This window comes from Callithrix jacchus, chromosome 5 (genome assembly GCF_049354715.1).
Source record: "Callithrix jacchus isolate 240 chromosome 5, calJac240_pri, whole genome shotgun sequence".
Lineage (NCBI taxonomy): Eukaryota > Metazoa > Chordata > Mammalia > Primates > Cebidae > Callithrix > Callithrix jacchus.
In genome coordinates, this window is record NC_133506.1 from 95,930,935 (window position 1) to 95,957,882 (window position 26,948).

Consider the following 26,948-nt stretch of genomic DNA (forward strand, 5'->3'; position numbering starts at 1 on the left):
CCTCTGCATGCTTCGCAAAGTTCTCCTATTGTGTTTTTCAGCTCCTTCAATTCATTCATACTCCTCTCTAAGTTATCCATTCTTGTTATCATTCCCTCAAATTTTTTTTCAAATCTTTTTTCAAGGTTCTTAGTTTCTTTGCATTGATTTAGAACATGTTCTTTTAGCTCACAGAAGTTTCTCATTACCCACCTTCTGAAGTCTGATTCCGTCATTTCTTCACAGTCATTCTCCGTCCAGCTTTCTTCCCTTGCTGGTGAGGAGTTTCAGTCCTTTGTAGGAGGCGAGGTGTTCTGCTTTCGGGTGTTTTCCTCCTTTTTGCGCTGGTTTCTTCCCCTCTTTGTGGATTTATCCACCTGTCATCTGAGTAGTTGCTGACTTTTCGCCTGGGTCTCTGAGTGGATGCCCAGATTGTTGATGATGAGGTATTTCTGTTACTTGGTTTTCCTTGCACCAGTCTAGCCCCTCCACTGTATGACTGCTGAGGTCCACTCCAGGCCCTGCATGTCTGGGGTACACCTGTAGCAGCTGCAGAACGGTGAGGGATGCTACCAGTTTCTTCTACTGCTATCTTTGTCCCAGATTGGTGCCCGCCTAATGTCAGTCTGATCAGTCCTTTTTGAGGGGACTCTGGATATACAGGGGTCAGGGAGCTGCTTGAGGAGACGGTCTGTACTTTATAGGAGCTGAAGTGCTGAGCTGTGAGCTCCGTTTTTCAGTCAGGGCTGTTAGGCAGGTGTGTTTAATTCTGCTGCAGCACAACTCTTAGAACCCCTTTTTTTCCTCAGATGCTCTGTCTCGGGGAGTTGGGGCTTTCTTTATGAGTGGCCGTTGCACTGTCATGCCCAGGTAGGAGGCAGTCTATTCACTATTTGCCTGCCGAGGCTCCGCCCTGCTGATGTGGGGTCCACCCTTTTGCTGCGGGCTCTGCCCTGTGGCAGAGTATCTCTGTTATGGTGGGTTGCCTCGGCAACAGCAGGCTGCGTCAGCCATGGGACTGTACCTCAGTAGGGGCGGATTGCCTTGGTAATGGCGGACGCCCCCTCCCCCATCGAGCTGCACCATCCTGGGTTCAGCTGTGCCCGCAGTGAAACTCTCCACCCAGAGCGTTTCAAATTGCCGTTTTGTTTGTCCCTGTGGGGGTGAAACCCACCGAGCCTGCTCTCCTGGCTCCCTGCCTCAGAGCTCCTTTCTTTTTTTTTTTTTTTTTTTTTTTTAGTTGAATGGATGGCTATCTCCCAGGTGTTTCGTTCGCCTGCTGTTAGAGCACCAGGATCTGTGTGATTTCCCGTGCAGCGACCCACTTCGCTGGGTCAAACGCCACTTCCCAGGAATTTCCTGGTCTGGCTCACTGTCCAAGTCCCGTTTAATCAGATGGATATGCTAATCTGCCCTCCCAAATCTCAGATTGGCAGTTTAGCAGGGCACCCGGACCAGTGTGTTTTGTGCGGAGTGTTGTGGAGTGCCGCTGTGCTGTGGCGCCGGCCGAAGCGGCCACAACAGCCAAAATGGCTGCGCTTGCATCCTGTGTCTCTCCTACACCTGGGACTTTCCCTGTTCTGTGGGCAACAAAGATCCATCTGGAAATGCGGCTTTGACTCACCCTCTGAGCGTTCACTGAGCGCTGCAATTTTGAGTTGTTCTTGCCGCGCCATCTTGAATCCTTCGCCACAAGTAAATTAATCTTATTCATTAAAAATATACTTTTATATATGACTATGTATAATATAGTCCTTAAAAATTTTAGAGCTGGAGAAATGAAGATAAATATCATCAAAAAAGTTTTCCTCCTTTTAAAACTCGTCATGAAAACAGAACCAAGTACCTGTGAACTGCAGTGTCACATTAGACATAGCTCATCTCCTGCGTTAGCTTTAAAACTAAATAATATGGCTCTCAATCAATTCTGATAACTACTTTAACCTCACAAATACAAAAGGATCCTAAGAGAAAACACAGTTTACAATTCTTCATTTCATCTTTTGAGTCCATATTTTTAGAGTTCAGTGGACCTCAAGAATTACAGAGTATTTTAATGAAAGAAACTGTTTTCCTACTTGCCAAAAGAATGCTGTAGAGGTAGAATCAGCAGAACATAAGTCACTCAGCACTATCCCAACCTTACAAGCATAACTCCTTTAAAGATTAACCTTTGCCTCTAGGTAAACTCTGAAAACAAGTAGTTGGGCAGACATGAATCTCTATACGAGGCCTAATTCTAACACGTTTGCAATGTTTTCGAACAAAGAGAGAACTGGATGGTAAAAAAAACTCATTTCCCAATTTTAATGAAGGTAAAAGACTTTTGGAAGTACACTGTATTTTTCCATTACTAAAAAAGTAATTAAGAAGGCACACAAGCATGATGAAATTTTAGATGGTATCCTCCCAGAAAGTGTTCCTAATGGAAAGGTGACCTGAACTCCTTCTGAAAAGCAAAAAACTGAACTGCTTTCTGTGACACTTTGCCTTATTTTTCCTGGCAAGGACAAAGAAAAAGTTTCAGGCCTTTAAATTTAAAAAACAAACAAACAAACAAAACAATGATATTTACATTTATAGTCAACTGATTTTCAACAAGAATTCCAAGACAAGTCAAAGGTTAAAGAAGTCTTTTTAACAAATGGTACTGGGTCTACTGGATATCCAAATGCAAAGGCATCCAGATGGGAACGAAGCTGAACCTTTATCTTACATCACATACAAAAATGGATCAAAGGCTTAAATATAAAAGTTAAATGATTAAATCCTTAGAACGAAATACTGTAAATTTTCATGACCTTGGATTAGGCAATGATTTCTTATATATGACAACAGAAAAATTGAATTTTATCAGAACAAATGCAAACTTAACATGCTTTAAAGGACACCATCAAGAAAGTGAAAAGACAACCTAAAGAATGAGGAGACATTTTTTGCAAAAAATGTATCTGATAAGTGACTTATATCTACAATATAAAATGCTACCATGCAATATTGAAAAGTCAAATAATTCAATTTAAAAATGGACAAAGATATACAAACGGCAAATAAGCACATTAAAAATGGCCAGTGCCCACGAGGCACAGTGACTCACACCTGTAATCCCAGCACTTTGGGAGGCCGAAGTGGATGGATCACAAAGTCAGGAGATTGAGACCATCCTGGCTAACACAGTGAAACCCCATCTCTACTAAAAATTAAAAAAGAAAAAATTAGATCGGCATGGTGGCACGCACATGTAGTCTCAGTCTTAGCCACTCAGGAGGCTGAGGCAGGAGAATTGCTTGAACCCAGGAGGTGGAGGTTGCAGTGAGCTGAGATCGCACCACTGCACTCCAGCCTGGGCAACAGAGGAGACTTCATCTCGGAAAAAAAAAAAAAAAGGTCACTGCCGACCAGGCACAGGGGCTCCCACCTGTAATCCCAACACTTTTGTAGACTGAGGCAGGTGGATCACGAGGTCAGGAGTCCGAGATCAGCCTAACATAGTGAAACCCTGTCTCTACTAAAAATACAAAAATTAGCTGGGTGTGGTGGCACACAGTTGTAATCCGAGCTACTCAGGCAGAAAAATCACCTGAACCTGGAAGGTAGACGTTGCAGTTAGCTGAGATTGCACCAGCCTGGGTGAAGAGCAAGACTCCATCTCAAAAAAAACGTCAGTGTCATTTGCAATCAGGGAAATTCAAATCAAAATAACAAAAACTTATAGCCAAATGATCATACCCAAGAGAACATATATATGTCCACCAAAAAACTTGTGCACTAGTGTTCATACAACCATTATCTACAACAGCCTAAAACTGAAAACCAACCAAATATCTATCAACTAATGATCAGATAAAATGTGGCATATATATGCAATGGAATATAGAAAAAGAAAGGAAGACCTGATAGATACTGGACAGTGGAGAAACACTGATTATATATTTACCATGCAAGACACCAGTGAAAGACACCAGTCACAAAAGACCACATACTGTATCATGTCCAAAAAAGATTATGAACATCTTCCCCAGAAAAACATACAAGCACATAAAATATTAAATGTCATTTCACAGATTTGTTTAACCATCATACAGCTGATTAATGACCCTCTTAAGGTTTCATGAGCTTTGAGTTTAAAACTCCTATTTTATTTTTGGTTTCTTTTTCATGTATATGAAGCATACCATGAATTTCAGAGTACTGCCATTCTAAAACTCAGTGGGTGATAATTGTGTGCAGAGAATAAGTCACAAGTTAGTTCATTGCACACATACTCCTTGAGTGTCCACTATGTATCCTGCACCAGCACATGCCCTGAAAACATCATAGTGATCTTGTCCATCTTATGTGGAACCCAGAAAAACAAACATAGGTTTAACTTTTAATGTACGCTGAACTTAAAACTCACACTAACCTATTGCTGAATTCTCATAAATATCACAAACTTGTTTCTTCACATAAAAGCAAAGCTCCTGTTTCAAAAATTAAAGATAATTTTGCATTTTAAAGTAAAATTTGCATTTCCATTTGTTCTATTTGTTATTCATCGTTAATATAAATGAAGAACACACTAAAACCAAGAAATAACGCAAAGATGGTAAGAAATAATTTTTCCTCTTCCAAGTAAATACAGAGGCCAATGGAACAAGATTGCCTATTGTACACTCCTTTCATCTCTCTGGAGACTTCATATCTACCTTTCAATTTAAGGATACTGAAAATGACTGCTAATGACATCTATCAGTCTTTGTCTTTTGTTTTCCTAATCATACCTGGTTTTGGATTTCCACATCAGACAGCTGCTCAAGGCAACTTTTTCTTTATATCGAAATACAAAGGTGTCTCCTTTCTCATCATATTGGACGTGTTCCATTAACAGTCCTCTAGCAGCTCTCTTTACCTGTTCCCTCCACACTTTGGCACAAATTCCCATGATGCTTGATCTAATGGACACAGCTGTCTCTACTTATTTTACAATCCCTTCATTGTATTTGTTTATAACCAATGCACTAAGAAGGTAGTATGCAAAAGCTTTTCAAACTATTTTAGAAGATAACTGCTTGCATGATCAAAACAACACCCTCATTAAGTAGAGATCTTGTCACTCGACATGGGCTATGGTCCTACTTTAAGAACTAGGTACCAATTAATGGAGAAAAACTATGTGCTACAGGCAAATGAACTACCACAGATGCTATCTCAGTATGCCCTGTCCCACTTGCTCCCTATATCCCAATAACCTGTCCTCCAATCTCTATATCCTATAGCTTTCAGTCTAACAGGCAAAACCAGCTTACAAGCATGGGATTAACCTGACAAAAGTTTCAGTCCGTATAAAGAAACAGGGAGAAGATGTAGAAACTGGAGGAAAATAAGATTCTTTCAAGTTGAAGTGACTTGTTCCTAAGTTTTTGTTCCTTAATTTCCGAAATCCGGTCATGGTGAATTTTGTTCTAAATATTGATATAAATCACATTAGAAGAAGCTGTAATATTTCAAAGAAAAGCAGCCGACTTCCATCATTCAAATATTTGCAGAGTATTATCAATCTTACCAACCTAAAATCATATGTCAGATGCATAAATTTGACCCCAAGGGCTTTCAAGTAAAATAATTTGTAACTAAGAATGACATATTTCCTAATGGAAGTATGAAATAAAATATATTACTACTATTGGTAAGGGTATCTGTAGATGAACAGGTAAGTGAGACCCGTAGTGAAATGCTACATCAAATTGTATCCAGAGTATAAAGAAAGAAATCACAAACATATGCTGCTGTTGCTTTCTGAAATTTTTCATATTAAGTATGTATTGAAATATAATATACATGCAAAATTATCCAAATCAACAAAGTGAACACATAAATAACAACCAAACAAAAAAAAGACATTATAGACTCCCCAAAGCACCCTCTTATACTCCCTCCCTTTCAGTCACTATTCTTCCCAAGGATATGCACTATCCTACTTTCTGACAACCATATTAAAATTAAGAACACCTTCGCTCAAAGACCTTACTCGCTGGGCGTGGTGGCTCATGCCTGTAATTCCAGCACTTTGGAAGGCCAAGGCAGATGGATCACCTGAGCTCAGGATTTCTAGACCAGCCTGGCCAACATGGTAAAACCCCATCCCTACTAAAAATACAAAAATTAGCCAGGCATAGTGTAGCACGCCTATAATCCCAGCTACTTGGGAAGCTGAGGCAGGAGAATTACTTGAGCCCAGGAGGCAGAGACTGTAGTGAGCCAAGATCATGCCACTGCACTCCAGCCTGGGCAAAAGAATGAGACTCCATCTTAAAAAAAAAAAAAAAAAAAAAAAAAGACATTACTGGGCTTATATCCATAGTTTTACACTTATTTCCAACATTTATTCCCAAAAATGACAGAATGTACTTTGATTTACTACTTTTTTAAATATTTTAACCATTAAGTAACATACATTTCAGATTTTATGAAATCCACACTAATTAGATTTTAAGGAATCCCCAGCCCATGAGAGCCATTATGCAAACGTTACTATGAGAGAATAAGTGATGGGTCAGGAATGACTGAAAATTCATCACTGTGGACCTCTAGCCACTTGACCAGGACTAATTAAAAGCTTCATGCCACTTTTAAAGTACCTTTCTACGGTACCAGAAACACTGTTGACCCCTCTAGATTTCCTCCTGTTGTGAAGATTCACAGGATACAAGAGAGAATAATGCTTTAACAAAGCTTGTTTCCTCTATTCAGTGGTCTAGTAAAAGGGGGAAGTATACAAAAATATATGGCAAAGATGTCCCAAAAAGACATTAAGGAAAAAGAAAAGCACAAAATTCAAGAAAAAGTGCTAACAACTCAATCTCCGGTTCAGTTTTATCAAATTTGACTTATATTTTGTGCTTACTAAAAGTTTGCGAAACAGATGATCTCATTTTCAAAGGGGAAATCCTTCAGATAGACAGGAAAGATACTCAAGAGCTGATGCCTATAAAGACATAATTTTCTAACAAACTCATTCTTTACAAAATTTCTCTATTTACCCCAATGTGATTTGTAAGAGAGAAATTTCATTCATATGTACATAGATGTGTATGTATATATATATATTCATTTCTTAAAATATTCACCAAACACTTTTAATTTCCAACTCAGACCTATAAAGATCTGTACTAATCCTAGATAAATAATTTTCTTCCTCATCTGGTAACTGTTGACAGAGTAGCACTACATTTTCAGACATACTATTATCACAAACATTTTTGTTACCTAAACATTCTGAAAAAGAACTACTTGTGCTTTGAAATCAGAACTCCTAATTTTGATGAATGTATTCACCTTACGTGAACTGGGTTTTATTATGAAAAGAACAACAAAAAAGTATCATTAATATTTTATGTTGGCAAGGACATAACAAACACATACGCCTTCCATGATATAACCTTATATCATCAATCCAAAACAGAGTACTCTTCGCCCAATGAGATTACTGTCTAGTGGCAAACAGACAGAAAATGTATACAAGACGGAATGTAAGTGCCTCAAAAGACAGAGATTACATACTACAAAAGCATTCCCAAAGGGTGTTGGGTAACAAATGAACCCGTCTGTTATCAAATAAACACGGGAAATAAAGAAATGTATTAAATAAAATTAAACAGACAAAATAGTAATCACCATTGCCAATCTCAACAGAAGTAGCATTTCCTAAGCATATTTGACCAGGGCATCCTGATTTGTATAGTATGTTGAAAATCTAATGTTCTGTAGACAGATAGTGGGAAATGTTATCTTTAGGAGATTTAAAAAGAGAAGTTACTATAAGCTAAGGGGGTCAAGAAAGACTTCATGTAAGAATTACTATCTACACTGGGCCCAGAAAGATATATAGGATTAAAACGTCATAAGAAGGGGATTAGTGAAAAGTTCATTCCAGTCAAGAAGACAAAGGAAAAATGTATCTCCAACAAAATGAGAATAATGAGTCATTCAAATTAAATATGGCATAAGAAGCATGGAAATTGAGTTGCAGAAAAGATTTAGCAAGGATGCTCATAAAGTAGGTTTTGGTATACCAAAAACTTTGGGAGTTTCGCTGGTAGTAAATGGACAAGATAACCATAATCTGTGTTCACTTAGGACTTTACAAGTTTACATATGTTGATCAGAGTTAAGTCCAGTATGGCAACTATGCAAATCAAAAGACTGCAGTTTGGATGATAATTATATAATCACTTGGTAATTTTTCTAACTTCTTATCTTTCAGATGTCCATAATAAATATGTATAAATTAAATTCTATAATGTCTGCAATAGGCTTCAAAATAATTGAGAAAGGGGTATAAATGAAAAAGATTGTCCATTATTTGATAGTTGTTGAAACTAGATAAAAAATGCGTGGGTGTTTTTTATATGACTTCTCTAGTTATATACATGTATATATTTCCCCAAATAAAAAGTTATTGTTTATGGCCTTTATAGAAAAAGAAATGGCACATCTGTGGCACTAAAAATGTAATTAAGATACAATATTTTTGCCATAGTGCTACATTATTACATGTTTACATAATAAGCCAAATTATTGAAAATTGAATATATATATATATTTAAAATACATTTAACCAATTTAAGATGACTACAAATATACTTTTTCCTGCAAGAACTATCAATTTCAAATAGCAATAAAAACTAAGAAGAATACATCCTCTATTCTCTCTGCTGCTTAAAACTTCTTTCTCGGGAATGATCCAAGATGGCCGATCGCTAACATCTCGGGATTGCAGCTCTCAGTGAAAGCTCAGAGACCTAGAGGACGCCATACTTTCAGACAAATTCTGGTCGCTCACAGAGCAGAAGATCGCCAGTGGAGGAGTCACATGGGTCACCAGCGCGACTCTTGTGGCCGGCGCAGCAGTTTCGCCGGCACCTCAGCGCGGCAGCTCTCAGAGCAGAGTAAACAGGGCTGGCTCCCCTTTGGACTGAGGTTTGGGAGGAGCCGCACAGGTCGCCAGCGCGACTCTTGAGGCCGGCACAGCGGTTTCGCCAGCACCTCGGGGCAGCAGCTCTCAGAGCAGAGTAAACAGGGCTGACTCCCCTTCTGACCGAGGTTTGGAGGACCCACACGGGTCCCCAGCACGACTCCTGAGGCCGGCGCAGCAGCTGTGATGGCACCTTGGCACACAGCTCTCAGCAAAGAGTAAAGGAGACTGGTTCCCCTTCAGACCAAGGTTTGGAGCCCCGGGAACGCAGAGTCGCCTATTACAGACACAAGAAGGAAGCCAGACAGGAGAATCCTGGGCAGAAAAGCTCCATCAGCCTTTACACCGCCGTTCTGGCCCTGGGAACTAACAACTTGGACGTCCACTCAAGAGACCTAATCTGAAAGTTGGTAATTTCAAAGATGACAGGAGGATAAACTTACAATGATGGGAAGAAACCAGCGTAAAAAGGCTGAGAATACTCAAAATCAGAACGCCTCTCCCCCTAAAGATGATCCCAGTCCCACATCAATAATGGAACAAGGCTTGATGGAGAACGAGTGCATCCCAGTGACAGAATCCTGCTTCAGGGAATGGATCCTAAGAAACTTCTGTGAATTAAAAGAACATGTTGTAGCCCAATGTAAAGAAACTAGGAACTTTGAAAAAAGGTTTGATGAAATCCTATTGAGAACAGACAACTTAGAGAGGAATATAAGTGAATTAATGGAACTGAAGAATACAATACAGGAACTCCAAGAAGTATGCACAGGTTTAAACACTCGAATTGTTCAAGCAGAATAAAGGATATCAGAGGTCAAAGTCCAACTTAATGAAAGAAAACAAGAAGACAAGATTAGAGAAAAAAGGATAAAACAGAATGAGCAAAGTCTCCAAGAAATGTGGGACTATGTGAAAAGACCAAATTTACGTTTGATAGGTGTACCCAAATGTGACGGAGAAAATGGATCCAAGCTGGAAAACACCCTTCAGGATATTATTCAGGAAAATTTTCCTGAACTAGCAAAGCAGGTCAATATTCAACCCCAGGTAATACAGAGAACACCACAAAGATATTCCTCAAGAAGAGCAACCCCAAGGCACATAATCGTTAGATTCACCAGGGTTGAAATGAAGGAGAAAATACTAAGGGCAGCCAGAGAGAAAGGTCAGGTTACCCACAAAGGCAAGCCTATCAGACTTACAGCAGATCTCTCAGCAGAAACTCTACAAGCCAGAAGAGAGTGGGGGCCAATATTCAACATCCTCAAAGAACAGAACCTTCAGCCCAGAATTTCATATCCAGCCAAACTAAACTTCACAACTGAAGGAAAAATAAAATCTTTTATGAACAAGCAAGTACTCAGAGATTTTATTACCACCAGGCCTGCTTTACAAGAGCTTCTGAAAGAGGCATTACACACAGAAAGAAACAACCAGTATTAGCCTTTCTAAAAATATACCAAAAAGTAAAAAGCACCAACATAAAGAAGAATTTACATCAACGAATAGATCAAACATCCAGTTAACATCAAATGGCAGTAACCCTAAATTTAAATCAACTAAATCCCCCAATCAAAAGACACAGCCAAAACCCAATGGCATGTTACATCCAGACCTGTTTCACATGCAAGGATACACAAAGACTCAAAACAAAGGGATGGAGAAAGATTTACCAACCTAATGGAGAGCAAAAATAAATAACTAACTAAATAAAAAGCAGGCGTTGCAATTCTCATATCGGATAAAATAGATTTTAATGCAACAAACATATAGTGGTAAAAGGATCAATGCAACAACAAGAGTTAATGATCCTAACACCCAAATATATATAGAGACTTAGATTCAATGAGACCAAAAATTAATAAGGATATCAAGGACTCGAACTCAGATCCGGAACAAGTAAACTTAATAAATATTTATAGAGCTCTCCACTTCAAATACACAAAATATACATTCTTGTCAATACCACATCACACCTACTCATAGGTTTAAATGAAACATTTATTGGCCATTATTAATACCTATCTTTTTTCAGAATAAAGCAATATTTCCGTTCACCCTCCCTCTTTCTCTTCCTCTTTCTTCCTCTCCTTTACTCATTTTTTTTTCTTTCCTTCTCTCAAAAAAAAGGAATCAATTTGTAAACCTCTAGATCCAGGTCAGCAATGTCTCTCTCATTGCTTGATTTCTTCCTTCCCTTCCCTCCCTCCCTCCCTCCCCCCTTCCTCCCTTCCTTCCTTCCTTCCTTCCTTACTCCCTTCCTCCTTCCCTCCCTTCCTGCCTTCCTCCCTTCCTCCTTCCCTCCCTTCCTGCCTTCCTCCCTTCCTCCCAAAAAAAAAAAAAAACTTCTTTCACTCTTACCTCTGTCACATATGGTTTAATTAAGAAGTTACAGTAAAATTGGTAATATGAAATTGCTACATTGCTTTCTTTGAAAATATGCCAAACTCTATATTGATTCTGTCAATGTATTTTTTCCAAGGCTTCATATATTTATGTTTTGTTTCATCATACAGAAAATCTGTACCTTGGTCCAAATGAGGACTTGCCACAAATTCTATTACAAAATATCAAACTGCCAAATACTCGCACTGGGAAGCTGCAAATACTATCAAACTACAAACACAAACAAAACTTTTAAAGGAAATTCTCCTTACAGTCTTATAGGTACATTTTTCCTTTGTCTTCTTGACTGGAATTGCCTTTTCACTAATACCCCTTCTCCTTACGATGTTTTAATCCTTCAGGATATTATTCAGGAAAATTTTCCTGAACTAGCAAAGCAGGTCAATATTCAACCCCAGGTAATACAGAGAACACCACAAAGATATTCCTCAAGAAGAGCAACCCCAAGGCACATAATCGTTAGATTCACCAGGGTTGAAACTAAGATATCTTTCTGGGCTCAGTGTAGATAGTAATTCTTACATGAAGTCTTCTTGACCCCCTTAAATTACAGCAACTTCTCCTTTTAAATCTCCTAAAGATAACATTTCCCACTGTTTATCTAAACTTAAATATAAGTTTATTTAACAGTATTAAAGGTTTTAAAACATTCTTTTAAAATGTTAGTCCTTACTTGAAAAATATGTATTTTTTTCACCTTTTGGTTAAATGACTGATACTTATGTTAGTAGAAACAAATTTTGCTCATATGTAAAGGTATAATGTACAAGATAAAAGTATGGTATGTTAAGCAATTTAACAACTGCTTTGAAAGCATGAAATGGCTACATGAAACTAAATCACAATTTCTCAAGGAGAGTATATAAGGAGAATGGTAACCTACAATAAAACTATGAAGAAAATGTGTTAGAAAGTTGAAAATATATATCATACAATTATATTATACAATGAGGACATCCACAGAATCACAATTACCAAAACTGAAAACATTACATACTGTTGAGACATTTACCATTAGTTTTCTGATTGTGTCAAGTAAGTAGTATAAACCCAAATGCATATGAAGGGGAAAAAAATTTGGTACATACTTGTGACAAAGAATTTCTTTGTGAAAGTACAGCTATCAAAGGCAGCAATTTTCTCCTGCAAGACTACGACAAGAATCCTAAAATTAGACAGAAAAAAAAAAGAAAGAAAAGAAGTGAATGTGAAATTCAATAAGTGGAATCAGAAATGCATTACATCATCTAGATGAAAACAAATGCCTATTAATGCTATTAAACATTTAACATTAAAACATTTAAAATTAAACATTTCCTATAATATTTAGGCTAGGAACTTCTGCCTCTTAAAATGTAAAAATATAAACCAAAAAAATCCTATATATAAGTAAGACAGAGATGAGAAGAAGAAAAGTCATGAAAGAAAAAACTACAACCTCAAAAAAAGTTTGTCTTTTAATAAAGTTTTGTTTTGGCCAGGCATAGTGGCTCATGCCTATAATCCCAAAATTCCTGGAGGCAGAGGCAGGAGGATCACTTGAGGCCAGGAGGTCAAGACCAGCCTGGGCAACATAGGAAGACCCTGTCTCTATAAAAAATAAAAATAAAATAAATTAAACACGTGTGGTGGTGTGAGCCTGTAGTCCTAGCTACTCCAGAGGCTGAAGCAGGAGGATCACTTGAGCCCAGGAGGTCAAGACTGCAGGAAGCTATGATTGTACTACTGCACTCTAGCCTGGGCAAGATCTCGTCTCTAAAAATATAAATATATAAAATAAAGTTTTGTTTTCATTTATTTTTGAATCGAGTAAGTCTACATTAAGAACGGATGAAATTAAGCACAGCACAGTGTTGCACGAGTGTGATCCCAGCTACTCAGGAGGCTAAGGCAGGAGGATCACCTGAGCCCAGGAGATTGAGGACCAACCTGGGCAACATAGTGAGGCGTTGGCTCAAAAAGAAATGGAAAAAAAAAAGAATAAGAAAGATAGTAAATTGTTGGCTATCTACTAAATGTGTTTCCCAGTGATGTTTTAGTCATGGTATTAAACATAAAATGGATTTATATAACCTATCACTTTAAGTCTAAATGGCTGATGAATTTCCCAACACATATAAATCTAAGACAACTGCTACTCAGTGTAAACAAGTCATTTCTGATGAGTCAATATAGTAAAATTCACTAAGAATCTGTAAAAGCAGTATTTTTCCCAATGCCCAAGATTTACAAATAATTAGAAAATAATTTAGTTATAAACACTTTATTAAAACAAAGTTTCTAAAATACATCCAAAACCACTACTTCATGTTGTGCTATTCCTTTCAGGACATTAATATAAATAGCCAAGCTTAATATTTACTTCAAAAAATTAAATAAAGATGATAATTGTTAATAAATATTTAACAAACTAATAGCTTATTTTTCAAACTTGGAGCTGGTAAATCTGGGCAACAGATGCTAATATAAGAAGAGAAAAAGAAAAATGTATTATTTAATATGCATGCTTTGTTAATTTTGTTCATTTTTTTATTGTATTTTAGTTTCTGGGGTACGCGTGCAGATTATGTAGGGTTGTTGCACAGGTACTTACATGGCAAGGTGGTTTGCTGCCTCCATCCCCCCCATCACCTATAACTGGCTTTTTCTCCCCATGTTATCCCTCCCCAACCTCCCCACCCCACACTGTCCTTCCCCCAGTGTCCCCCAACAGACCCCAGTGTGTGATGCTCCCCTCCCTGTGTCCAGGTGTTCTCATTGTTCAACACTGGCCTGTGAGTGAGAATATGCGGTGTTTGATTTTCTGTTCTTGTGTCGGTTTGCTGAGAATGATGGTTTCCAGAATCATCCATGTCCCTGCAAAGGACACGAACTCATCATTTTTTATGGCTGCATAGTATTCCATGGTGTACATGTGCCACATTTGCCTTGTCCAGTCTGTCATTGATGGGCATTTGGGTTGGTTCCAGGTCTTTGCTATTGTAAACAGTGCTGCAGTGAACATGCGTGTGCATGTGACTTTATGACAGAATGATTTATAATCCTTTGGGTATGTACCCAGTAATGGGATTGGTGGGTCAAATGAAATTTCCATTTCTAAATCCTTGAGAAATTGCCACTCCCAGGAGTGTAAATTAGTTCAACCATTGTGGAAGACACTGTGGCAGTTCTGTTCATTTTTAAAAGCAGAACTATTTAATTTACTGATGCAGAATAATTCTAATGAGTCATTACTGTTAAATCCTTGTGATTTTTTTTTTTCTAGCTGGGCCTGTTAAAAACTTTTCTAGGCCTGGCATGGTGGCTCACACCTGTAATCCCAACATTTCAGGAGGCCAAGGTGGGAAGATTTAGATGAGGTATCTAAGGGCTAATGATCAAGACATTTACCATCCTAGGGCTTCAGTTTGCTCAAATGGAAAAGGAAAGTGCTAAGTGATAGAAGAATCCTAAGGTTCCTTTCTCACCTAATGTTCTGTGATTAATTTGTCATTAGCCCTAGAGGTCAGATAGAAGTTCAAGATAGATTTGAATATTTTCCCAGCAACTAAATGAGATAAATGTTAAGGATAAAAATCAGTCTAGTCCCTATTTTAGTGCCATTGTGAAGTATGAAGGAATAAAAATATTTTAAAGCATTTTTTATAGTTCAGGAACATGATTTTCAAAAGTTTTGGTGGGTTCTCACAGCAAAATTACATTTCACATCATAAATCAGCATATCCATCATACATATAAAAAGCTGTATTAAAAGATTTCTCAAAACAATACTTAACTGTTTAAAGTTTGCTCTGATACTTTCTATTCGTTTCCATTTTGTTTTACAAATGCTCATTGTATTCCACTAAACTGAATTCACAGTTCCCTAATGGATCAAGACTACAAGTCTGAATACATTCATCAAGAAATTGTAGAGCTATTCCATCGAACAGAATTCAGAAGGTGTTTCCTTGAGATTTTTAAAAATAAATCTAAGTTAGTCATTGAAATTGGTAGAGTTCTCCATGCCAAGGAGAGCATGTTTCTTATTTGATACAAGAAACATATGAAAAAATCCTTACCGTTTATTGCAATGAAGATCATAAATAGGTGTCTTAAACTGAATGGACTTGACCATCTCCCCAGTACGAAGTGAATACAGATCCACACAACAGTATGGTGGGCTTGTGCTAAAAAAGAAAAATGTCATTATTTTTTAAAAGAAGACCAATAATCTCTACATTTTCTTATTAACATAATATTTGAACCTCTGATTAACAAGATATTAGTAAACTGATTGACAACTTACCCCAAAAATGATCATAATACATCCTTTATATTATGTCAACTTAGGAATGCAAAATTTGGCAAAGAAAAAATATCACCCACCAAATTAGTACTACATGGAAGAAAAATGATATGATTAGGCCAGGCGTGATCACTCATGCCTACAATCGCAGCAGTTTGGGAGGTTGAGGTGGGCAGATCACAAGGTCAGGAGTTCGAGACCAGCCTGGCCAACATGGTGGAACCCGGTCTCTACTTAAAAAAATACAAAAATTAGCCGGGTATGGTGGTGCATGCCTATAATCCCAGCTACAGAGAGGCTGAAGCGGGAGAATCGCTTGAACCCAGGAAGTGGAGGTTGAGGTCAGCCAAGATCATGCCACTACAATCCAGCCTGGACAATAGAGCAAGACTCCATCTCAAAAAAAAAAAAAAAAAAAAAAGAAGAAAAATGATATGATTACAACAATAGATACAGAAAATAATCTGATAAACTTCAAAGTCTAGTCATAAGAAACATTTCCTTAAAATGATAAAGGGTACCAACCTTAAAACTAACAAACAAAAGCTGGCAAACACCCATAAAATATGAAAAAGTTTGACCCTGAAAGCAGGATGTAGAAAAAAATGCTCATTATGATAATTTCTATTCAACATCGTATGCAACGTCTTATGCATAAGTCTAGAAAAGCAATTACTAGGAGGAAGAAATAAAGCTGTCATTATTTGCTAAAAACTTAATTGGGTAAAAGCCAAAAATACCAATCTGTATGTAGAAATATATGTCATCTGTGCATAAACACACACACACAGAGGCATTTTCACAATAAAGACAAACTGTTATATGGATTTATCAAGGTTACTAGATAAAAGTATAATATACAAACATCAGGTATATTTTAATAAATTGAGAACAATTAGTAAAATTTTAACCCTTGAGTATCTTGGAACAAATCTAAGGAAATATTTCTGACATATGTACACAAGAAATAAAATGGTTTAAAAAAATACCTATGTAAGCTGGGCATGGTGGCTCATGCCTGTAATCCCAGCACTTTGGGAGACGATGCAGGCAGATCACTTGAGCTCAGTAATTTCAGACCAGTCTGGCCAACATGGTGACACCCTGTCTCTACTTAAAAATATAAAAATTAACTGGGTGTGGTGGCAAGCACCTGTAATTCCAGCTACTAGGCAGGCTGAAGCAGAATTGCTTGAACCTGGGAGGTGGAGTTGCTGTGAGCCAAGATAGTGCACTCCAGCCTGGGAGAGACAGTGAAACTCTGTTTAAAAAAAAACTAAAACTAAAAAAAAACCTATGTAAAAGCAAATAACATGGCCTAAAAGACTCTAGATTGATAGTTTAAAACCTCATCAAAAATATACCAGAAGTGAGATCTCATTCTAGAACATATATGAAAATGCATTCCATATGATTAAGACTTATTGCAAAGATATAATAAAGAAAAAAACGTGTTCTAGACACAGGGATAGACAAAGAAACCAATGTTTCCAATTTAAGAAAGTTTTAAAAGAGGAACTAGTTAAATTCAGTAAAAGGAAATAAAAAATAAGGAATAAGGAAATAAAAATGCAACAAGCACTTGATAAAATAAAATGAGTAAGCAATGAGGGGGAATCACTAAAGCTAAAATTTTGTTTTTTTAAAGATAACAAAATCAGTAACTCTAGTCAAAGTGTTAAAAAATCACAGAAGGAACAAATAAGTAACATAAAGAAAACAGGGAATATTCTGATAACACAGACAAATTCCTTAAAATGTACAAACTGCCATAACCAATCTACACAGGACAATTTGAATAGCCCAATATCTAAAAAGAAATTGAATTCATAACTTCTTATCAAGAAAATCCTCAAAAATGCCTTCATCTCTAAGCTCTATGGATTAATCAAACAAAAAACTTATACCTATCATACACAAACTCTTTCATAAGGTAGAAGAGTCACTTTCCAACATATTTTATAATGCACACATCCAAAAACTAAATAAATATATTGCAAGAAAATAAAAGATATGCTTGTATATCTATATGTCTCATAAATATATGTCCAAAACTCCTTAAGAAAATATTAGCAAATAAAATCCAGCAATATAAAACCAGGTGAAGTTTATTGTAGGAATGCAAGGCTGGTTTACTACAGAATATCTATTAATGTAATTCACCATATTCACAAGAAAAGGGGGGAAACCACTATGATTATTGCCACATTAGAAAGATACAGATGTGGCATTTTTAGGAATAAAAAGGCAACACCCTTTTCAGGAGACAAACACAGAACAAACCATAGTTAGAATTAGAACCTGATAAAATGCATCGACAAAAAAATCTGTAGATGTAAGAATACACACCTTCCCTGTAAGGTCCAGAACAAGGTAAAATTTTCTGAACTTATCACTCCTATTCAACATTGTATAAGAAATGTTACCCAGTGCAATAAGTACAGGCAAAAAGATCTAGACCATCTGGATTGTAAAGGTAGAACTAAAACCAACACAAACAACATTATCTATTTACAGATAACATTATCTACATAAAAAAAATCCCAAAGAATCTCTTTAAAAAGCTACTAGAATTTTACCAAGGTTGCAGAATTCAAGGTCTACATATAAAATCATATGTTTGTATAAAAATGAACAATTTGAAACTGAAAGTATCATTTGCAATAGCAAATACAAAATATGAAATTCTATGAAGTAGAAAATATGAAATAATTCTATATAAGTCTAACACAATACATGCATGATTCGTAAGCTAAAAACTATAAAATGCAGATAAAAGAAATCAAAGACCTATATAAATAATAGTAAATACATGTTCTTGGATTGGGAGTTATATTCTTAAGATGGCAAGTCTCCCCAAACTGAACTACGTATTTGTTTTATTTGTTTTGTTTTTATTATACCTTAAGGTCTGGGATACATGTGCAGAACGTGCAGGTTTGTTACACAGATATTCATGTGCCATGGTAATTTGCTGTACCATCAACCTATCATCTACATTAGGTATTTCTCCTAATGCTATCCCTCCCCTAGCCCCCCACCCCGATAGGCCCCAGTGTGTGATATCTCCCTCCCTGTGTCCATGTGTTCTCACTGTTCAACTCCCACTTATGAGTGAGAACATACAGTGTTTGGTTTTCTGTTCCTGTGTTAGTTTGCTGAGAATGATGGTTTCCAGCTTCATCCATGTCCCTGCAAAGGACATGAACTCATCCTTTTTATGGCTGCGTAGTATTCCATGGTATATATGTGCTACATTTTCTTTACCCAGGCTACCACTGATATGCATTTGGGTTGGTTCCAAGTCTTTGCTATTGTGAATAGTGCTGCAGTAAACATACGTGTGCTTGTGTTGTCATAGAAGAATGATTGATAATCATTCCGGCTGGCTGTGCGGAAGCTGTACATCAGGACCCGGCCATCAGCGCTGCCCGTCACCAGCAGGTCACCGCCTGGGGAACACTCGCAGCCCACTGAGTAGCCCTCCACCTTGTGCCCTTCATAGCGCCGCCGTCTGCTCATCCGGTAGGGCCACACAGTGGAGAAAAGGGCCAGGTAGTTGCCATTGGTCTGTGCCAGGAACACGGGTTCCCTGGGGTGCAAGGCGAGGCTGGGGCAGGTGAATCTCTCGAGGAAAATCTGATTAGAGATTTTGGCAGAGGTCCGGAAATCCCAGGCAATAATGGTGCGGTCAGCCGAGTCCCGGGTGGAAGCATCCGTGCTGCTCAGGAACTCAGAGCCTTCCGGGAGGAACAGGATGTCCAAGGTCTGCTGAATGGTGGCCTTGTAGCTTCTCATCACCTTGCTGGTCCTTATATCCCAAGCTTTCATTTCAGAGCTGAAGCCTCCACATAAAAAAATGTTGTGGTCTTTTGGATGGAATTTCAAGGTAGTGATTCTAAAGTCACTTCGACCACTAAATAGCTGGGTTCCTGTTTCAAGGTCTGTTAGATGCAGGGCGAAGTCAAAGCCACCACTGAGGATGCGCCGGCCACAGGGAGACCAGCGGGCGGCCCGCACTGCCTCTGTGTGCAGGGAGTAGGTCTGCAGGCAGTACCCAGAGTCCACAGCGTTCCATACCTTGAAAATTTTATCCATAGAAGTGGAGAGAAGCATGTGGCTCTGAGAAAGCACTGGACACCACTGAACACTGTTGACAGGGCCCCTGTGGCCTCTCAGGTAGAAAAGCACTTTCTGGGGAACCGTGGTTTCTTTATAATGGCTGTTCAAATACGGCTGAATAAACTCAGACACTCTGGTATATACCCAGTAATGGGATTGTTGGGTAATCATAATCAAAATCCTACCAGGCCTTTTTAAACACAATGACAAGCCAACTTTAAAATCTTTTTGTAAATTAAGATAACATGATTATTATGTATGAGCATGCCTAATTTACGGCATATCACTTTACTGTGCTTCACAGAAACTGCATTTTTAATTAATTTATTTTTTTTTTTTTACAAATTTAAGGTTTGTGGGAACCCTGTGTCAATCAAGTTTACTGAAGCCATTTTTGCAACATCATGTGCTCAGTTAGCGTCTCTCCATCACATTTTGGTAATTCTCACAATACTTCAAACTCTTTCATTTATTATATCTGTTAGAATGATCTGTGATCAGTGATCTTTGACGTTACTATTGTAAACTGTTTTGGGGCATCACAAAGTGCACCCAGAGAAGACGGCAAATTTAATCAATAAATGTGTATGTTCTGGAGGTGCCACCTACCCAGTGTTCTCCTGTCTCTCTCCCTCTCCTCAGGCCTCCTTAATCACTGAGACACAGCAATATGGAAAGTAGACCAGTTAATAATCCTACAATAGACTCTAAGCATTCATTTGAAATAAAGAGTCGCACATCTCTCATTTCAAATCAAAGGCTAGAAATGATTAAGCTTAGTAAGGAAGACATGCTGAAAGCTGATACAGGCAGAAAACCAGACCTCTTGCACCACATAACTAAGTCATGAACACAAAGAAAAAATTATTGAAGGGAATTAAAAGTGCTGCTCCAGTGAACACATGAATGAGAAGAAAATGAAACAGGCTTACTGCCGATATGGAGAAAGTTTTCGTGATTTAGATAGAAGATTAAACACAACATTCCCTTAAGCCAAAGCCTAATCCAGAGCAAGGCCCTAATGTTACTCATTGCCTACATGACTTGGTTGGACTCCTACCCCATTTTTGTTGGCCAATGCAATGCCTATGTGACATGGCTAAATTCCTACTCAGCTTTAACTCCATTTATTTTTAGGAAACAGGATGTCTGTGGTCAGAAGTTCCTTTTTAGGTCTAAACCAGCTAAAGCTGATGAAATCTACAATGGCAGCTTACTTGACCTCTGAAGAACCTCTGGCTTCATTATAATCCAATTTCCATGCTAAGTGACACTCCCATCAGCACCATGACAGTTGACAATCACCACGACAATGACCAGAAAAGACCAGGAAAGCATAGAAAAGAGGTGGCTCCTTGATTCCAGGAAAATCTCCATCCCTTTCCAAGAAAAATATATTCCTCTCCTGGCTCTTAATGCCCAAACCCTTCATTAAAGATGCCCCATATCTGTAACTTCCAGGTTTCTCAGGAGCTAAGAAGTTACGCTAAGCTCCCACTTCTCCAATTCCAAGGCTACTGAATAAAGCCTGCACTGCCTCACTTTCAGTTTTGTGTATTGGTTTCATGACTCTGAACAGGAAAGAGCCCTTATGGGCTCTCTATCAGCAAAAAGATTATGATTCACTGAAGTATCAGATCATTACCATTTTTAGCAATAAAATATTTTGAAGATATACACATTGTTTTTTTTTTAAGACATAATGCTATTACACACTTAAGAGACTTTAGTATGGTTTAAACATACCTATTTCAGTTTTTTGTTTTAGATACAGGGTCTTACTCTGTCACCTGAACTGGAAGTCACTGTAACCTCTAATTCCTAGTCTCAAGCAATCCTCTAGCCTCAGCATCCTGAATAGCTAGGACTACAGTTGCACACCACCACATTTAGCCAATTCTTTTTTTTTTTTAAGACAGGGTCTTGCTTTGTTGCCCAAGCTGGTCTGAAACTCCTGGCTTCAAGCAAGCCTCCCACCTCACCTTAAAGTGCTGGAGTTACAGAAATGAGCCACTGTGCCTAGCCAAATATAATTTTTATGTGCACTAAAGAACCAAAAACTTCATGTTACTTGCCTTATTATGAAATTTGCTTTATTGGGGTCATCTTGAACTGAACCTACCCTATACAATATCTCTGAGGTACAGATATATACAAATGATTTACATGTATAAGACTTACAAAGCTACAATAATAAGGATGGTATAGTACTGGTATAGGTGTACACATATATTTCAAGAAAATGGAATAGCAAGTCGAGAAATAAACTCATGTTTGTATGGCCAACTGTTTTTCATCAAAGGTACAATATAACTAAATGATTAAAATATCATTTTTGGAGCAAATTGTGCCAAAAGAACCATAGTTCTGTATGTAAAAAATCAAACTGCTCCAAAAACAAACTCAAAGTGATCATAGGTCTAAAAATATAATAGCAAAAACTATACATCTAGGACAAAATACAGGAGAAAAATCTTCGTAACCTATTTCTTAAACAGAAAAAGGAATACATGGAAATAGATATAATTGACAAAACACAACTTATCAATATTTGAAACTTTTACTGTTTATCAGACAGAAATTTTAAAAAATAAAAGGGCAAGTGCCATATTATGAGAAAATATATGCAAAACAGATATCTGACAAAGTTTTTGTGTCCAAAGTATTTTTTAAATTCTGCATACACCTGCAGTCTCAGCTACTGGGAAAGTTGAGGCAATCTGAGGATGCAGTGAGTTCTGATCACACCACTGCATTCCAGCATGGGCAACAGAGTGAAAAACTGTCTCCAAAAATTAAAAAAGGGAAGAAAAGAAAAGGAAAGAATCTTATGACCTAACAATAATGATGTATGCAACACATTCTTTTTAACACCTCTACGCACAGAAACTAGAAAACGTAAAAGAAATGGATAAGTTTCTGGAAAAATAACAACCTCCCAAAATTCAATCAGGAAGAAATTAAAACCTGAAAAGACCAATAATGAATTCCAAAACTGAATCAGTAATTTTTTTAAAACTTCAATGAGAAAAAGCCCTGGACCAGATGCATTCACAGCTGAAGAATTCTACCAGATGTGTAAAGAAGAGCTGGTACCAATCCTATTGGAATTATTATAAGAAGTCAAGGATGAGGGACTCCCCCAACTCATTCACTGAAGCCAGCATCATTCTGATGCCAAAACCTGGCAGAGACATTAATGAAAAAAGAAAACTTCAAGCCAATATCCCTGATGAACACAGACGGAAAGCTCTTCAACAGAATACTAGCAAATCAAATCCAGCAGGACATAGAAAAGCAGGACAAATCCACCATGATCAAGTACACTTTATTCCTGGGATGCAAGGTTGGTTCAACATATGCAAAACAATAAATATGATTCATCATATAAACAGAACTAAAAACAACAACCAACTATCATCACAACAGATGCAGAAAATGCTTTCAATAAAATTCAGTATTTTTTCATGTTAAAAACCTTCAATGAACTAGATGTTAAAGGAACATATCTCAAAGTAATAAGAGCCATCTATAACAAATCCAGAGCCAACATGATACTGAACAGACAAAAACTGGAAACATTCCCTCTGGGAACTAGAACAAGACAAGGATGCCTACTCTCACTAATCCTATTCAACATAGTTCTGTAAGTCCTAGCCAGAGCAATCAGGCAAGAGAAAGAAATAAAAGACATCCAAATAGGAGGACAGGAAGTTAAACTATCTCTAGTCGCAGATGATACAATTCAATACCTGGAAAACCCTTAGTCTCTGTCCAAAAAGGCTCTTAGATTTCTTTAACAACTCCAGCAAAGTTTCAGGATACAAAATCAATGTACAAAAATCAATAGCATTTCTATACACCAACACTATTCTGGCAGAGAGTCAAATCAAGAATGCAATCTCATTCAGAATACCCAGAAAAAGAATACAATATCTAGGAATACTGATAACTGGAAAGGTAAAAGACCTCTACAATGAAAATTATAAAACACTGCTGAAAAAAATCAGACACAAGCAAATGGAAAACATGCCATGCTCATAGATAGGAAGACTCAATATTGTTAAAATGTCCACACTACCCAAAGCAACTTACATTTTCAATGCTATTCCTATCAAATTACCAATAGCATTTTTCACAGAATTAGAAAAAAAGTATTCTAAAATTCAAATGATGAGACCAAAAAAGAGCCTGAATAGTAAAAGCAATCCTAAGCAAAAATAACAAATCAGGAGGCATTATACTACTTGACTTCAAACTATACTACAAGGCTATAGTAACATAACCAAAACAGCATGGTACTGGTACAAAAACAGACACATAGACCAATGGAACAGGTTGGAAAACCTAGAAATAAAGCCACACACCTACTCTAACTAATCTTTGACAAAGCTGACTATAACAAGCAGGAGGGAAAAAACTCCCTAATCAATAAATGATGGTGGGATACTGGCAAGTCGATTGCAAAAGCACATCAAAAAGCTTATCCACCATGATCAAGTAGGATTCATCCCAGGGATGCAAGGCTGGTTCAACATATGCAAGTCTATAAACATAATTCACCACATAAACAGAACCAAAAACAAAAACCACATTATTATCTCAATTGATGCAGAGAAGGCCTTTGACAAAATTCAACAGCCCTTTATGCTAAAAAAAACCTTCAATAAACTCAGTAGTGACAGAATGTATCACAAAATAATAATAGCTATTTACAACAAACCAACAGCCAATACCACACTGAATGGGCAAAAACTGGAAGCATTCCCTTTGAAATCTGGCACTAGACAAGGATGCCCTCTCTCACCACTCCTATTCAATATAGTACTGGAAGTTCTAGCCAGAGCAATCAGGCAAAAAAAAGAAATAAAGGGTATTCAAACAAGAAAAGGGGAAGTCAAATTGTCTCTATTTGCAGACGACATGATAGTACATCTAGAAGACCCCATCATCTCAGCCCAAAATCTCCTGAAACTGATAAGCAACTTCAGCAAAGTCTCAGGATACAAAATCAATGTGCAAAAATCACAAGCATTCCTATACACCAATAACAGACTTAAAGAGAGCCAAATCAAGAATGAACTGCCATTCACAATTGCTGCAAAGAGAATAAAATACCTAGGAATACAACTCACAAGGAACGTAAAGGACCTCTTCAAGGAGAACGACAAACCACTGCTAAATGAAATAAGAGAGGACACAAACAGATGGAGAAACATTCCATGTTCATGGTTAGGAAGAATCAGTTTCATGAAAATGGCCATATTGCCCAGAGTAATTTACAGAATCAACGCTATCCCCATCAAGTTACCAATGACTTTCTTCACAGAACTGGAAAAAAACACCTTAAACTTCATATGGAACCAAAAGAGAGCCCCCATAGCCAAGTCAACTCTAAGTAAAAAGAACACAGTAGGAGGCAGCACACTACTGGACTTCAAACTATACTACAAGGCTACAGTAATCAAAACAGCATGGTGCTGGTACCAAAACAGAGATGTACACCAATGGAACAGAACAGAGGCATCGGAAGCAACACAACATATCTACAACCATACAATCTTTGATCAACCTGACAAAAACAAGCAATGGGGAAAGGATTCCCTGTTTAATAAATGGTACTGGGAAAACTTGCTAGCTATGTGCAGAAAGCAGAAACTGGACCCCTTCCTGACACCTTACACTAAAATTAACTCCAGATGGATGAAAGACTTAAACATAAGACCTAACACCATAAAAACCCTAGAAGAAAATCTAGGCAAAACAATTCAGGACATAGGAGTAGGCAAGGACTTCATGACCAAAACACGAAAAGTGTTGGAAACAAAAGCCAAAATAGACAAATGGGACCTAATCAAACTCCACAACTTCTGCATGGCAAAAGAAACAGTCATTAGAGTGAATTGGCAACCAACAGAATGGGAAAAATTTTTCGCAATTTACCCGTCTGACAAAGGGCTGATATCCAGAATTTACAAGGAACTCAAACAGATTTACAAGAAAAAAACAAGCCCATTCAAAAGTGGGTAAAGGATATGAACAGACACTTTACAAAAGAAGACATACAAGAGGCCAACAAACATATGAAAAAATGCCATCATCACTGGTCATTAGAGAAATGCAAATCAAAACTACATTGAGATAGCATCTCACGCCAGTTAGAATAGTGATCATTTAAAAATCTGGAGACAACAGATGCCGGAGAGGATGTGGAGAAATAGGAACACTTTTACACTGCGGAAGACAGTATGGCAATTCCTCAAGGACCTAGAACTAGAAATTCCATCTGACCCAGCAATCCCATTACTGGGTATATATCCAAAGGATTATAAATCATTCTATTATAAGGACACATGCACACGAATGTTCATTGCAGCACTGGTTACAATAGAAAAGACCTGGAATCAACCCAAATGCCCATCGATGATAGACTGGACAGGGAAAATGTGGCACATATACACTATGGAATATTATGCAGCAATCAAAAACGATGAGTTGGTGTCCTTTGTAGGGACATGGATGAACCTGGAGAACATCATTCTCAGCAAACTGACACAAGAACAGAAAATAAAATACCGCATGGTCTCACTCACAGGCAAGTGTTGAACAATGAGAACGCATGGATGCAGGGAGGGGAGCACTACACACTGGGGTCTGTTGTGGGGAATAGGGGAGGGACAGCGGGGGGTGGGGAGTTGGGGAGAGATAGCATGAGGAGAAATGCCAGATATAGGTGAAGAAGAGGAAGGCAGCAAATCACACTGCCACATGTGTACCTATGCAACTATCTTGCATGTTCTTCACATGTACCCGAAAACCTAAAATGCAATTAAAAAAATAATAAATAAAAACATCTCAACTACTAAAAAAAAAAAAATGATGGTGGGATTTCTGGCAAACCATACATAAAAAATTGAAACTGGGCTCCAAATACAAAAATCTTTATACCATATACAAAAATCAACTCAAGGTAAATTAAAGATTGAAATGTAAAGCATAATGCTGTAAAACTCTAGAAGAGGCCAGGCCTGGTGGCTCACACCTGTAATCCCAGCACTTTGGGAGGCTGATGTGAGTGGATCTCAAGGTCAAGAGTTCAAGACCAGCCCAGCCAACATGGTGAAACCCCATCTCTACTAAAAATACAAAAATTATCTGAGCGTGGTAGTGGGTATCTGTAATCCCAGCTACTCA

At 37.7% G+C, this 26,948-nt stretch overlaps 1 protein-coding gene and 1 pseudogene across 19 annotated transcripts in view; both read right to left on the minus strand.

Annotated features, from left to right (window-relative positions):
• The window catches only part of BCAS3 (BCAS3 microtubule associated cell migration factor), a 754,554-nt gene that overhangs the window by 511,880 nt on the left and 215,726 nt on the right, over nt 1-26,948 (minus strand). For 18 of the 19 annotated variants that reach the window (XM_078373699.1, XM_078373700.1, XM_078373696.1 and 15 more), the window contains exons 8-9: nt 15,406-15,513; nt 12,433-12,509 (exon numbers count right to left, since the gene is read on the minus strand). In XM_078373699.1, coding sequence (XP_078229825.1) covers nt 12,433-12,509; nt 15,406-15,513 — 185 coding nt within the window. Of the gene's footprint in view, nt 1-12,432; nt 12,510-15,405; nt 15,514-18,758; nt 18,913-26,948 lie in introns of those variants that run through there. The other variant, XM_078373711.1, reaches the window with a different exon arrangement.
• On the minus strand, nt 18,885-19,940 carry LOC103793152 (WD repeat-containing protein 25 pseudogene; annotated as a pseudogene).